The sequence below is a fragment of the Gastrolobium bilobum genome, unplaced genomic scaffold (assembly GCF_033153095.1).
Source record: "Gastrolobium bilobum isolate Gb01-03AN ecotype WA unplaced genomic scaffold, APGP_CSIRO_Gbil_v1 utg19602, whole genome shotgun sequence".
NCBI lineage: Eukaryota > Viridiplantae > Streptophyta > Magnoliopsida > Fabales > Fabaceae > Gastrolobium > Gastrolobium bilobum.
The window spans coordinates 1-16,814 of record NW_026899845.1 but is presented as its reverse complement, the minus strand read 5'-3'; the positions used below and the strand labels follow the sequence as shown (position 1 = coordinate 16,814).

At 35.9% G+C, this 16,814-nt stretch overlaps 2 protein-coding genes across 2 annotated transcripts; both read left to right on the top strand.

Moving 5' to 3' along the window:
- Positions 1-10,821: 10,821 nt before the first annotated feature.
- On the top strand, positions 10,822-13,994 carry LOC133293924 (S-adenosyl-L-methionine:benzoic acid/salicylic acid carboxyl methyltransferase 3-like). Its single transcript, XM_061492545.1, has 4 exons — positions 10,822-10,945; positions 11,151-11,555; positions 11,715-11,969; positions 13,394-13,994. The coding sequence occupies exons 1-4, from the start codon at positions 10,871-10,873 to the stop codon at positions 13,769-13,771; spliced, it is 1,113 nt and encodes a 370-aa protein (XP_061348529.1). The 5' UTR covers positions 10,822-10,870; the 3' UTR covers positions 13,772-13,994.
- Positions 13,995-16,191: 2,197 nt separating this feature from the next.
- Positions 16,192-16,770, top strand: LOC133293922 (uncharacterized; the record flags this gene model as incomplete). The annotated part of the gene is made up of 1 exon (XM_061492542.1): positions 16,192-16,770. A coding segment is annotated over exon 1 (579 nt), but the record flags the coding sequence as incomplete, so codon positions are not given.
- Between the last annotated feature and the right edge of the window lie 44 nt (positions 16,771-16,814).

Sequence of the window (16,814 nt, the reverse complement as noted above, 5' to 3'; positions counted from 1 at the left end):
ATCGTCTGGTAAGAGGACATGAAGCCCAATCCGAATCACAATAGGCATGAATTTTTAGGTCACAATCCGATTTGAGGAGAAGTCCTTGGCCATGATCTCTCTTTACATATCGAATAACCCGGAGAACAGCCTCATAATGAGCTAGGCGCGGTGAATGCATGAATTGAGAAAGGATATGAACAACATAGCTCAGGTCGGGTCTTGTGATAGTGAGGTAAATCAACTTACCAATGAGTCTTCTATACCGTTCAGGGTTCTCATATACTGGTCCGTCATCCAAGGCAAGACGATGATTTTGTTCTATGGGGGAAATCGCCGGTTTACATCCACTGAGCCCGGAATCAGAAAGAATATCCAGGGCATACTTACGCTGACATAAAAATATTCCTTTCTTGCTGCGGGCAATTTCAATACCCAAAAAATATTTCAGACTACCCAGGTCTTTTATTTTAAAACACTGATTCAGATACTCCTTGACTGCAAGACAAGCATGTGAATTATTACCTGCTAAGATGATGTCGTCGACATAAACTAAAAGTGCAAGAGACACCTCCCCTTTTTGCATAGTAAAGAGCGTGTAATCAGCTTTTGACTGAACAAATCCATATGCCGTCAACGAACTGCTGAGTTTGGAAAACCAGTTTCGGGGTGATTGGCGCAAACCATACAATGACTTTGTAAGACGACATACTTTATGCTTAGACCCAGTACTGAATCCAGGGGGAATCTCATGTAAACTTCCTCACTTATTTCTCCATTCAAGAATGCGTTATGAACATCAAGCTGGTGCAACTCCCAGTTTCTTGCTGCAGCCACTGCAAGCAATGTACGTACACTCACCATCTTTGCCACTGGTGCATAAGTCTCACTGTAATCTTCTCCGGCAATCTGATAATTACCTGCAATCACCAATCTTGCCTTATACCGTTCCACCGTTCCATCAGAACGATATTTTATTTTAAACACCCACTTGCTTGGAAGAGCACGCTTCCCTGGAGGTAAATCCGTGAGGCACCATGTATGGTTGTCTTCTAAGGCTGTGATTTCAGCCCTCATGGCTTCCACCCATCGGGAGTCTCTCATAGCATCTTGAAATGTACGTGGTTCATGACCTGTGTCAATAGCTGCAACAAAATCTTGATGTTGCTTAGAAAAGTTAGTGAGGCTAAGATAATTGCACATAGGATACCGAGTACCTGAGGTGACATTGGTTTGAGTAGGGAGAGATGAAGGAGTGTGTGTTTCAGCTACTTGACATGCATAGTCCTGCAAATAAGATGGCTGCTTCCTGGTACGGTGCTGGCGTGTGACTGTTTGACGCAGATTTGCTTCCAGCAACTGCTGTTGGGTTGATGCATCACTAGAACTCGAACTTCTTTCTAGTAAGGAGGACTCCCTAGCGGCAACTTCGTTAGTTGGTGTTGCTTCCAGCGAAACACTCCCCCTATCGTCCAGAGGAACACATGATCCACTAGGCGTTGGGCTGTCATTTGATGCATCAGAACCGTCATGGACAATTTGGCCTTCGTCAAAGTAATTTGGCTCTGTAGGCACACGAGAATTTGGTGCAGAAACAGATTGTACTGGAGCTTCGCGAAAAGGAAAAATATTTTCAAAAAATTTTACATCCCTGGACACAAAGCTTTGTTGCGCTTCTATATCAAACAATCTCCAACCTTTCTGCCCTATTGCATATCCGATGAAAACACATCGTCGCGAACGTGGAGCAAACTTGTCAGTTGGTTTCGGTCTTGTATTAGCAAATGACAGACAACCGAACGTGCGCAAGTATGTATAATCTGGTTTAACTCCATGCAATTCTTCATGTGGTGACCTGCCTTGGAGAACTCTTGTAGGTGTTTTATTAATTATATGAACAGCAGCAAGAATACTCTCCTCCCAAAAATCAACAGGGAGATTTGCATGAAACAGTAAGGCACGTGATACATTAAGGATGTGTCTATGCCTCCTTTCGACTCTCCCATTCTGTTCAGGCGTATAAACACAAGTTGTTTGTTGCAAAATACCTTTTTCATTCAAGAGTTTCACCATGTTATTAGATTTGAACTCAGTACCATTATCAGACCTTATTATTTTTACGGTTTTACCAAATTGGTTCAGAACCATAGCAAGAAATTTGCACATCCGATCATAAGTTTCACTTTTATCGGCCAACATAAAAACCCATACATGCCTACTATAGTCATCCACCACAGTTAAGAAATAACGTGCACCAGAAGAAGAAGAATTTTGATAAGGACCCCAAGTGTCACAATGGATTAAATCAAAACATTCTTTGCTGCGAGAAAAACTTATAGGAAACATTGATCTAGTTTGCTTGGCACGATGACAAACTTCACATGCCTTACATACTACTTTATTTTGCAAAGCTTTAAATTCTGGAACCAGAGATAAGATATCATAGGATGCATGGCCTAGCCTGTTGTGCCACAAGTCAATTGACTCTCCTGCTTGAACTGCCGAAGCTGAAGCACATGAAGGCTGAAACACATAGACTCCTTCATGAAGTTCACCCAAACCAATCTCCCTCTTCAGCACTTGGTCCTGCAAAATGCACTTTTTATCAGTAAATGTAACGCTACTGCTCTTGGAGTGAAGCAATTGGGAAACAGAGATGAGATTGCAGCGTAAGTTAGGCACATATAAAACATTTGACAAGCTGAAGTTTGTATTAAACACCATCGAGCCTTGTTTTGCAGCATAAGTAATAGAACCATTTGGTAGAGTCACAGATAGAGGGGGAATAGGTGTAATGTCAGCTAATAAAGCCAAAGTGCCTGTCATATGACGTGAGGCCCCACTATCAATGAGCCATTGAGAATGAATACGCTTACCAGATAATTTTTCATGTGACTGAGGCTGGTCTACCAATGTTAACAGTTTCACAATTTCTGGGGTCAAAACGGAGTGTGCAGCAACTTGAGAAGAGGCAGAATGGGAGACGTCTGGAGGAAGAGAGTTAGCAGCAACTGGGTGTGAGGCATCCATTGCAAACGTCGCATGAGCATGCGTATAACGTCCTGCCGAACGTCCTCCCCTTCCTCGTCCGCGACCAGCACTCCTGTTTGGTGGAAAACCATGAACGTTCCAGCATTTGGAAGGGTCGTGATTGGTCCTGCCACAATGAGGGCAAGGTATTCTGTCTTGTGGTTTGTTAGGAACCATCCGCTGCTGCATGGACGTGTCTGACTGCTTCATGGAATCGGTTTGGGCTGAGTATCCCACTACCTGACTCCTCTCATCTTGAACGCGAGAAATACTACGATGGGTCTCCTCTTGAGTGACAATTGCGTACACTTTGTTGACACTAGGAAGAGGAGAAGTGTTGAGGATATGGGATCTCAGATTGCCAAATGTAGATTCATCCAGCCCCATCAAAAATTGATAAACGCGATCATGCTCTTGCTCCTCCTCGATTGCTTTGGCAATGGCACACTTATCACCACAATCGCAAGACTTGCGAGTTTTGCTGCCTTCCAGATCGTCCCATACAGCCCTGAGTTTGGTGTAATAATCACCAACGCTATCTCCATGTTGCTTGATATTGGCTAAACTGGATTTCAGTTGATACTGTCTTGGAAAGTTTTGCACTGCATACCTTTCCTCTAGGTCATTCCATAAGTCCTTGACGTCATCAAAGCACTTGATGAATGGTTGAAGTTTTGCATCAATGGTGTTGTGAATCCAACCATTGAGCATCGAATTGCACATCTCCCAGGCGCGCCACTCTTCGGCATCATCCTCTCCTGGTTTCTTGACTGAACCGGTCACAAAACCCAATTTGTTTTTCGCCTTCAATGCGTTTTTCATGAGCTTGGCCCAGTTGTCATAGTTGGCCTCACCACGCAGCATGACAGTCGTTAACAAGAGACCTGGACTGTCGGATCCAGCCAAGTAAAATGGCGAACTAGGATCAGTTGTTTTGGACTTGCTGCCACCACCTGGTGCCATGTTAAATGAACCAGCTTTCGCACTGAAAGGGAATGCGGAAACGTGTATACTAGGATTGCTCTGATACCAAGATAAACTTGATATTTCAACTGTGTGTTTATCTCATTCATTGGTAGCCTTCAAATAGGCGAACATACAATAAATGGTAACAACGTAACCGACTAAAACAAATAAATACTCTATCTAAACAGTCCTACGGTTACAAAGAATTCAAACCTACGGTTACAAAGAATTGAATCAAACCTACGGTTACAAAGAATTCAAACAATATACGTTACAAAGAATCATGATATGTATTCACATGATTTATTACATGTATTAATTCATGTTACTCTATACATGTAATATTAAGATTATTATTGTGAATGTTTAATTATTTAATATTATTGCTTAAGGTTAATTGCAATAATATAATAAAGAATATTTAGTGATCTATATAATTTAATTAATTAAAGCTTAGCCTCAGCAACTTTAATTATTTAAATTATATATTAAGAACCTCTAGATCACATAAAGTAGAAAATATTAATTGTAATTAGTCATATATAATATAATAGATATCATCCCACATGAATTTCTATTATATTTTTTGATTAATTAGGATAAAATATTAAATTATATTTATTTGATTTTCCCACAGGGATCAGAAAAATATAATTTGGTAGTTTTATTATTATGATATTTTTATGAATTTAATTGAATTAAAATTTCAACCCACAGGCAAATTTTATGTCGTTAAATTCATAATTGTTTGAACATGTTTTGCATTGGTAGAACATGATATATTTTGTATAATTAATTAGGATAAAATATTAAAATATATTTATTGATTTGCCCACAGGGATCAAGAAATATAATTTGATAATTTTATCATGATGTTTATATGAATTGAATTGAATTGAAATTTTAGCCCACAAGCAAATTTTATGTCACTAAATTCATAATAATTTGAGCATGATTTACATAGGTAAAGCATGATAAATTATTTTACCTCAAAGCTTTACCCAAGGACCATTAATGAGTATTTCATTGGATATGCTAAGATACAAATTTTTATCTCATAATACGAGATATATGGAATCAAGAAATATTAAATTTCTTGAAATTACTTGATTAGTGGGAGCGATCAATCCAAAGACTTTGTTTATGAGAAAGATCATTCAGTTGCTCAATAATCTGCTTCAAGTTTGAGATTGGTTGTTGTTCACAATACCCCTCCAGCTCAATCGGGTGTTATACAACCAGTCATATTATGTATAAAATGGATTGACAACTTGGAAGCAATTGACTACTCAAATTCAGACTATGCTGGTTGCATTGATTCCAAAAAATTCACTTCAGGATATATTTTCATGCTAGCCAGTGGAGCTGTGTCTTGGAGAAGTGTCAAGCAGACCCTGACTGCTACTTCCACTATGGAGGCTGAGTTCGTTTCTTATTTTGAGGTTATCTTATATGGTGTATACATGAGGAGTTTCATTTCTGGTCTTAGAATATGAATTCTATTTCTAGGCCATTAAAGATATATTGTGATTATTCAGCTGCTGTTTTTATAGGTAAGAATAACAAAAGTGGTAGTCGAAGCTAGCATATCGACATTAAGTGTTTAGCCATAAGAGAGCGTGTTAAATATAAATCAGTAGTTATTGAACACATTAGCACTGAATTAATGATTGATCCTTTAACTAAAGGCATGCCACCAATTTAAATTTAAGGATTATGTTAAAAGGATGGGACTTGGTTCCCTTATGAGAATTTTCATTGTAAGAATGATATTGTATTAATGAAACTCAATTTGTGATATTTTCTCACTTCAGTTATGCGCATATTCATTTATTCATTTTGAGAAATATCAATAAAGTCTGGACTCAGAATAAACATTGGGTTTATTCATTAAGTAATATGGGCTTGAGAAATATAATACAGTGTAATACATGGAAGACAATACTCGCACAAATTAGAGGACTTGTCGTCATGATTCATGTATTTTGTTTTTTTTTCTATAGTATATGATGGTATATGTGGATCAAGTTGGAGAATGTTAGAACTTTTAGTGGTCCACCATCCACAATGATAGTGGTTGATCCACCATCCATAATGAAAGTGGTGGTGTGGTCTATTGGTCCACTTACATTGTCTGCTAATGATAATGAATCCACTAATTGCTCACTTATTGTAATGGTTAACCAACTTTTGTATGTGGTCTAACTATCTGTTCTTGTCTGCCATCAATTGAGCTTATCTTCAGAGCACTCTTGAATAGACTCTATGATGGAAGAGTCTATAAAAAGAGTGCATCTTCAGCTTCTTGAGTCACTGAGCTTACTCTCCATAAGAGCTTCACACCATCTATGCTGGATGAGTAGAGTTTGGAAGTCTCACTGAAGAACTTCGTATCAGTGTTTACAGCAACCTTTGAGTAACAAGAGAAGTAATGACGGGAGGTATTTATGATCTTAATTTTTCCGCACCTGATCTAATTGTTTCTATTGTGTATAAACATGATTAGATCATCAAGAATAAGCTTAGAACTTACATAGTTATAATAGTACTTGGCGCATTAATCCTTGTGGGACGATATACTTGCCGTAATCGCAACACCAATACAGTTAGAAACCTAGAAATCTCGCATTCAGTAACACATGTAACGTATTCATTACAAAAGAGAATGAAAGACTCGGAAATAAATTTTCAAGGCAGATAATATATAGAAAGAAACTACCTTCATTAACTTAATATTTATTTGTTTGCAATAGCTATCTAGAGTTGACGGGTAACTATATATGCTTTGTAAATAACGGGCATGCACTTGATAAAAATGAAGAGATAGGTAATTACTGAAATCAAGTATGAAAAGGGGTGTTTGGCAGATTATATGCTAGTAAACATAGCATAAATTCAAATAGCGGCTGGTCAGTATTCACTGTCTCAGTTGAGACTTGAGCATTTTAATTTTAATTATTCATCGGTTACACCCACTTGCTTCGTTGCTAGCTTTAAAATATTCGCTATCATTTATTTTTGTTCTTTTCTGTGTTTTGTTTAATATATATGAGCGTGTGAATGCAATGTAACGCCCCCTAATAAGCGCATCTCAGTTATCGCCCTCTTTTCACCAATTTAATCATTACTCTTAATTATAATTAGTAAGATTGATTGCAATTGCGCCGGACTTGTTGGCTTTTCAAATTCTTATTTCACTACATCCCATAAATCCCGTGAGATGAAGAGAGTTTTCACTACATGTTTTTACTATCCCGATCAGAGCAAATTATTGCACTTTTGAAAGATATCAACAAACTAATATAGTTAGTTTTCACGCTAGAAACAATTCGCATATTATAAACGTGCAGACCGACAGTCCCAGAGAGACAGAAGAAAAGGAGAATAATAATTGGCCTTTTTAGTCTTCTTGTGTTGTGAATAAGCACCACGTCACAACCACTAACCACCACAGGCATGCCAAAAATATCGCGCAATTGGAAAAGCAGAAAAAGCCACTTGTAGTGTTGATGACCACCGAAAAATATCAACCGATTCAAATCGCGATAACCGAATCGAAAAATCAATAACTGAATAAACTGAAAACCGAAAAATCAAAAATCGAAAAAAAATCGCAAATTTTAATTGGATTAGATCAATTTTGGATGTGTTGATGAAAATTGATCCAACCCAAACCAATCCAATATATTAATTCTCCTTTACCTACTTGGGCTTTTCCCCAATTATAGTCCAAAAATTTCTAAACCCAATACCCATTAACCCATCAACTAAACCCAAGAAAAAATCTAGTTACATCTCATCAACAAAATTTCATTTGCGTAGAGCTTCATATCTTATTGTCAAAAAAAAAAACTAAATATTGTTTACTGACTCTTTTGTATTTAAAAAAAAATTAATTACAAAGCCAATATATATAAAAGATGTTATTTGCACAATAATCATTAAACAAATTTTAGGATTTTCAAAAAACTGAAAACCGATCAATCCAAACCGAAAAAAATTAGATTGGATCGGATCGGATTTGAAAAAAAATCCAAACCGAATGGATGATTATATGACCAAATCGAAGGAATTAGATCGAATGATTTTTGTTTCTAAAACCGATCCAATCTAGGCCACGAACACCCTAAAATCATCATCAATTGATAATTCTGTTAGGTACTGAAGTGGTTCAAGTAAGCTAAAGAAAATAAAGAAAACAATAAATAAATAAATAGTGCGTGGAAATTTGTTATTTTTTGTTTTAACTGTAAACTTTTATATAAGTAATTAACAAAAAAAAAATTATTTTATTATTTTATTTTTTTAATATAAATAAATATGGTAAAATAAGAACAAAAAAAATTAAAATAGGGTGCTCATAAATATATTTTCTATTAATTATGTTGACTTCCTATCAAGTTTTTGAGTAGTTACTGATTGACTTCTTATTAATTAATAATTATTTTAATTCTATTAATAGCGTATTACTTGAAAATCATACTACTTGTATTAACAATAAGATTATTGTAAATAATAAACATAAAATTAAAAACATTTCTTTTATGTCCTTTTGATCATTGAATAGAATTGAAAACATCGTGTATTTGCTTTTTTATTGATTGCTGTGTGTGTATAATTTATTGGGTATTAATTTTTTTATTTAATTTGTTTGAATAATATTATTTTTACCTTTTATGATTTAACTGATGTACTTTGTTTTATAACTAGTAAGAATATGTGTATGTGTATATAGTACTATCTTAGAGAATAATATAAATCAGACTCGGCCCGGACATCAATCTGGTCGAGGTACTGAGTTATTGGGTCACTGGTCGGACCGGTTAACCTGGATTTATATATATATATATATATATATATATATATATATATATATATATATGATAAAAGTATTTCTCAAGCTGCTTAAAATATATTTCTCAAGTCTATATCCTATTTTTTAAATAGGTTTTTTTTTCTTTCTAAAGTTTGGTATATTCTATTTTTTAAATAGCCAAATTTGATCATATGGAAAACACAATGTCTGATCCATTTACACCCTTAATATTTCGATCATATGGAACACACAAAGTATTAGCTTTGTTTTTATGTATTTGTGATAATTGACAAGCGGACCCATTTGGTTAAAGAAATGACCAATCAATTTAAATGGGATATCCATAGACAATAGTGTTAAATATCATAGATACAAGAGGAAATGATAGTAATCCTTGTTGTATTAAACTACACAACATTGGTGCTATTATATAGCAAACCAATTGAAGAATACAAAGAGACACACTCAATGTGGAACTTCTACACTATTAACACTAACACTCTTAACACTCCCCCTCAAGCTGTAGCATATAGATCATATGCTACAAGCTTGATAAATAAATAATACTCCCATTAGGAGCCAAAAACAACAATGCTACATCAACGAAATGAAATGACTAAGTACAACAAATCAACTGGAATGACCATCAGTCTGAAGAGCTGATAAAGAGACAGTGTTGGAATGGACATCAGAGCATGGATGGTGTCTGAATTATCATCGGCAAAGACAACTGAGCTGACCAGGACATCAGCATCAAGATCCCTCTCAGACATTTCATTTAACAGTTGGTGAGCAGTCGTGGTTTACCCTTGACTATGCTACAAGCTTATTACAAGAAAGACCAAGTAACATAACATCAAAATAAATCTCCTAAATGAGAAACCAAAAATCAACAATGTGCTAAAAATGGCGTCGAAATGAACATCAACATGGAAGATGCCGGAATGATCATCGGCAAAGACAATTGTGCTGGAATGACCATCAGCAACATGGACGGTGCTCCCCCTCAAGAGGAACTTCTAAACAGTGCCAGAATTATCATCGGCAAAGACAATTGTGCTTGAATGACCATCAGCAACATGGACAGTGCTCCCCCTCAAGAGGAACTTCTAAACAGTGCCAGAATTATCATCGGCAAAGGCAATTGTGCTGGAATGACCATCAGCAACATGGACAGTGCTCCCCCTCAAGAGGAACTTCTAAACAGTGCCAGAATTATCATCGGCAAAGACAATTGTGCTGGAATGACCATCAGTAACATGGACAGTGCTCCCCCTCAAAAGGAACTTCTAAACAGTGCCGGAATTATCATTAGCGGAGACAACATCAGCAACTTGGACAGTGCTCCCCCTCAAGATGGATGATGAATAGTATAAATACTCCATCTTGGGAAGAAAGAAGATTAAAGAAAAACAAAGTTTCGCGTAATCGAAAAAGTCGCCGGAGACGGCGGTGGGTTGTCGAAAAAGTCGTCGGAGACGGTGGTGGATCGCCGAAAAAGTCGTCGGAAAGTCATCGGAAAAGTCACCGGAAAAGTCGCCGGAGACGGCTATCAACGGTGGACGACGCGGTCAACGGTGGTCGGTCAACGACAATAGTGGTCAACCCAACAACTTCTCAAGGATCATTATTTTCTGATGTGACAGATCAGTCTAAGCTGCAGTCACAGAGCATACTAAGAAAAACCCGAAAAAGAAATAGCAACGGGAATCCTTCAAGGAGGGTGATATCTCTCTATAACCATATTGAAATTATTGAAAATAGAACTAAGTTAATGTAGCACATGTTGAATCTGAAAGTATTAAAATTGGCATAGGTGTTGTAAAACTAATGGGACGTTATAGTGATACAGATACTGATCAGTATGATGACTTGTGTGATGATCATACGTGTAAGAATGGATGTGAAAGTATATCGGAGGATGAGGTCGACGGAGAAAAATTCAAGAAATAGTAAAAAAATAAAAATAAAATTGCTTTCACATCTATAAATATAGTGTGGTACGGGCTTTGATTAAACGGGTGAAAGCACCAAAGCGTAAGTCTGAGAAAGAGTGAAACAAAGGCTAAAGAAACAAGAATGAAAGTAGCACAGGTACTGCACATGAATGGAGGAGTTGGAGAAGCAAGCTATGGAAACAACTCCTTGGTTCAGGTATAATTAGATATACCATCATGGTTTTGTGTCTTCATACATATTATCTATTAAAAAATAATATTAAAAACTAAAATTCTATATTCTAATATTATCACCCAATTCTATGATACTAACAAAGGGTCATCTAACTGAACTGAGATAGTAATGCAAAGCAAAAATAATGCAAAATAAATGAGTACTAACTCTGTCATTGGTTATATAGCGAAAGGGAATTTCGTTAACAAAGCCGTTAATAGAAGAAGCCATAACTACCCTCTATAGCAGCACACTACCGAGAAGTCTGGCAATTGCAGATTTGGGTTGCTCTTCTGGACCAAACACTTTGCTTGCGATTTCAGACATTATTAAGGCTGTGGAGAATCTTTGCCTACAGCTGAAACATAAATCTCCTGAATACAAGGTTTTTATGAATGATCTCCCAGGAAACGACTTCAACAGCATCTTTAAGTCCCTTGACAGCTTCAAAGAGAAACTACGTGATGAAATCGAAACTGGGATTGGTCCGTGCTACTTCTATGGGGTTCCTGGTTCTTTCCATGGCAGAGTTTTACATAATCGAAGTTTGCATTTTATCCATTCCTCTTACAGCCTTCATTGGTTATCTAAGGTATATATGTATTTGTTGACTCTTTTTTCTTATTCTGATTGGTGTCTGTATGTGGGGTTAATTAATTTTCTACCACACAATAGACCTTTTCTCTTTAATTAATCCGCAAAGATAGATTAGTGGAATATAAATAATTTTTGTTTATTGGTGATTAATTAGGTTCCCGAGGGTGTAGAGAACAACAAGGGCAACATTTACATAGCCAGCACAAGCCCCTCAAACGTCCTCAAGGCTTACTACGAGCAATTTCAAAGAGATTTCTCTCTTTTTCTGAAGTGTCGAGCAGAGGAACTAGTAGAAGGGGGTCGCATGGTTCTAACATTTGTGGGAAGAAGAAGCGACGATCCATCTACCAAGGAATGTTGCTACATTTGGGATCTTATGGCTGCGGCTCTTAATGATATGGTCTTGCAGGTACACATTCTAAATCGTTTGTCATTGATGTAACTAAAAACTTTAGTTATGACATATTTTGATTAATCGAAAAATATTTATGCAGTTTCTGCAGATAAGTTATTTGCATTTACTATTAAAATGACATCGTTTTGGTGTTGAAATATTAAAAATTATAATTATAAAAATTATAATAACCGTGAAATAAATTAAAATTACAAAAACACCTTGATTTTCGCCTCAAAACGACATCGTTTTAGGCTAAGATGAACCCTTAATCTTAACCCTAATTTAACATCAGGTTTTATAAGATTTATGTTGTAGGAAAAGTGATTGTGTAATGTTATAGAGATTCGTTTTGCGTGCCTTAGTTTTTTTTTTCTTTAAAAAGTGCGGGTCCCACAAAATGTTGTGTGTGTAGAAAACTTTTTTGTGTCATGTTAAAGTACAAAAAAAAAAACCCTTTAACATGTGAATCTTTTAATATGCTCTTTAATTGTTCTTTGAAACATAAATTTACTTAGAGGATTATACATGAATTGATTGTTTTATCATTTGATGATATGATAACACTAAATAAAAAAGAGTAATTGTACTATATATGCATAAACAATATATATATATATATATATATATATATATATATATATATATATATATATGGTCAATGTCATTTTATAAGTTAAACTTTTAATTTTAATAGTTAATCTCACTTATAATTTTATTTTTTAGTTTTGTGAGTGTGGAATACAAGTTGATTAATGACAACAAATGATTGTAAAATTTCTTTTTTTTACATTGGTGTAAGATAACTTGTCTTATATATAGGGGCATGATCCTTTGACACTAAATCTTAACCGTTGATTTCATGAATTTAATGGTTATAATTCAAATGGGTCACACTTATTAATTATTTATTAAATCCTAATAAATTATAACCGTTAGATTGACGGAAATCAACGATTAAGATTTGTTGTCAAAGTTTTTTGTTTGACAACGGTGTTTGACATGTGTCAAACTAAAAAAATTGATACTAAATATTAATCGTTGATTTCTATCAATTTAACAATTATAATTTATTGAGAACTATGAATTAACATATTTTTCACACTTAAATTCTCAAAACTGATCGATTGCGGCCTTTGATTCATCTTATAAAAGTTGTGACTAAAATTATAGTATTTTAAATAGAATATGTAAAATAACAAGAAACGAGAGGAACATCGTAATAAATTTGTATATTGAATTGATTCAGGAAGGTACAATATATAAAGAAATACTAATGGGTTTAGCCCATATTAACCTAAATCCTAATGAAATAAAGAAATAGATCTTTACAAATAATAAAGTTATTCTAATGATATTCTTTCCAACAAAATATATATTCATTGTCTTTTGTAACATAAATCAATTTGGCATGATGAATATGAATCGTTTTACTGTAGGGAAAAATAAAAGAAGAGCAACTAGATACTTACAACATGCCTGTCTATTATCCATCCCCAAATGAAGTGAAATTGGAAGTTCTTAAAGAAGGATCGTTCACCATCAATCGCCTAGATGTGTTTGAAATGAACTGGAACCCTTCTTATAATTGGAACGCTTTTGATTTTGAATCTGAAATATCAGAATCACTTAGTGATGGTGGATACAATGTCGCACAGTTAGTGAGGGCTGGGACTGAACCTCTGCTTGTTAGCCACTTTGGCGAAGCTATCATTGATGAGGTTTTTAGCCGCTACCAAGAAATCTTGACTGATCGTATGTCCAAGGAGAAAACAGAGGTCACCACCATCACCATATCATTAACTAGAAATACATGAGCATGAAGCTTGCTTCTACTGTTTGTATTTTTGGTTTCTTAAAAAAATTGTCTGCGTTGTTATGGCTGTTTTTTTTCTTTATTTTTCTAGTAATCAACTAGGAAATGTTATATTGTCGAAAAATAAAACTAGGAGTATTGTGTCGTACCTTGGCTAGTAATTATATGTGATATATGTTATCAAATGTGTAATAAAATTATTTATGTGGGAATTATGATAATTAGTCTACTATATTCCTTACATTCGGTTGTTCACATTGCCAAACATTGATTTTACTAAATAAAATTTTTTGTCATCTTGAATTTGCTGATAATTTGTATATTCTTAAAATAAAGTGGAGTGCTTAAGAAACTGCTAATTAAGCTAAGGAAAATATATTTCAATTTGACAACATATATGTGTCCTACCTAAACCGTGTATTCAAAAAATGACGCGTAATTGTTTAGTATTTTTACTCTGGAATAGAAAATCATGGTAAAAAATGCTAGGGTTTTCCTTTTCATGGAGGAAAATATAGCTACTGAAGGCCAAACTTCAAAAGAAGAAGAAGATCTATTACGTAGGAGTAATAAGAGAAATAAAGATGGAGATATGGTGTTTACTGAATCACAGTCTAGGGTTCCTAGACATGAATCTTGGATGGTTGACGACGGTAATAAAAAGATGACTTGGCGAGAGATGCTCATGCAACACAATGGTGAAACAGATGACTGGGAAGGAATGGATTGGAATTTGGAAGAAAATGTTGATCAAAGTGCACCTGCGGAGGAAGAGGATGTGAATTATGGTGGGATTAAAATGTGGACAGAGGAAGATGGTAGAACTCATTTTGGTTGTACTAGAAAAGCAAGAACAAGAATGCTGAAGGTTTGGGAAAAAGCTCTCATTGTAAAACTACTTGGAAGGAATACAGGAGTGGCTTTCATGAAAAAGAAGATTGAAATACTATGGGCTAGAGCTGGAAAGATTAACGTTACAGATGTAGGTAATGGATTCTATGTGGTGCAATTTAGCAACAAAGATGATCTTCTTTTTGCTCTAAATGGTGGTCCTTGGATTATTTTAGGCCATTATTTATCACTCCGACGTTGGGAGCCAGCTTTTAGACCAAATGCTGCAAGTGTGATGAAGATTGCAGCTTGGGTGCGATTACCGGGTATCCCACTGGAGTATTATGATGAAGCCTTTTTCCGCCGTATTGGTAACTGGCTAGGTAAAATGTTGAAGATCGATAAGACAACTAATGAGCATGTAAGAGGACAGTTTGCTCGAATTTGCGTGGAACTGGATCTTGCTCAGCCTTTGAAGGGTGAATATGTGTTGGACGGAGCAACTAAACAGATAGAATATGAAGGTTTAGGCCTTATTTGTTTCCATTGTGGGCGCTATGGACATAGTAAAGATTGTTGTCCTGAGATACCAGTTGAAGGAAAGGATAATCAGCAAAATCAAGACGGGAAAAAAGATGAGGCTGAGTTTCAGAAAAATGGATTAGGTCCTTGGATGGTGGTGCAACGTCAACGTCGATAAAAAATTCAAACTCCAATGGCGGACAACAGGAAGCAGGAACCGGTTCGAAGGGAATCAAGGCGTAATCAAGGGAGTAATCAAGGGAGTAATCAAGGGAATAATCAAGGGAGTAATCAAGGGAGTAATCAAGGGAATAATCAATGGAGTAATCAAGGGAGTAATCAACCGCAATCAAATCAGCCGGTTATGATTGATAATCAATCAAATTCCCGTTACGCTGCTTTAATGGGCTCTAATGAAGATGATATTACTCATGATATCCCAGCGACTAATCCGGATGCTGTTATAAATGACGTCAATATGGTGGGCCCTCCTGTTAATATTGATATTAGTACATCTCAAGGGTCCAAACACAGAAACCCTAGAAGCCATCCTAATGTTGAATTACAGGAACACCCCAACCGATTTACGTTAAGTGGGATTACGACAGGTCATGAAAAAGAAAATCAAATAAATGGGAAGATAGTTGACAGAGGTACCTCAAACAATAATACAACGAACTTGAGGAGGCAAGTTGCGATTCATAATAGTAAGGACATTGGAGGTAAAAGCGGTGGAGATTCCATGGTGGCTAGGAGTACTGTTGCTGATTATAACAAAGATTGTTATCAAATGGAGGTGGATAAGGATGGTCAAAATATCAACGGCTTAGATCATGGCTTGTCCCAACCAAAAGCGCCTGATCCAAGTAGAGATAAAGGAAAGCATATCCCAATAAACCATAAGCTCAATATTGAGGTGGAGATGATTTCAGAATCTGAAACTCAGTGCAATGACAATGGGATGGCAGTGGACCCACAATCCTGCCAAATTACCATTGATTAATGTCTTTAGTTACATGGAATTGCCGCGGGGCGGCTAAAAAGTGCTTCAAATCAACGTTTCAAATGATGGTTCGAAGGCATAAGATTGAGGTGGCAGCTATTCTTGAACCTCGAGTAAGTGGTTCAAAAGCAAAACAGATAATAAAAAAGCTGGGTTTTAATAATTCAATAGTGGAGGATGCTCATGGATTTACGGGAGGTCTTTGGTTACTATGGAATAATGATAGGTGTCAGGTTCAAGCATTAAAACAGACCCATCAATTTATTCATGTTCGTGTTACATTGGCAGATCATCAAGCTTTTCTTTATACTGTTATCTATGCAAGTCCTAGAGAAGAAATTCGGAAGAGACTTTGGGATGATTTACTTCAGTTATCAGAAGATATCTCGGTTCCTTGGTTAATTGCAGGTGATTTTAATGAAATTGCCTTTCCAAGTGAGAAACGTGGTGGTGCTCCAGTTGATACTAGCAGATGTAATAAATTTGCTTCTCTTCTAACTGATATAAAGATGATTGATCTTGAAGGAATAGGTTCTAAATTTACATGGCGAGGACCAAGATTTCTTCATTTAGATAGAGTCTTTAAACGTTTAGATCGAGCTTGTAGCAATGCTGAATGGAGGTTGATGTTTCATGAAGGCCAGGTTCGAGTGCTTCCTCGTATTAACAGTGACCATAATCCTATCCT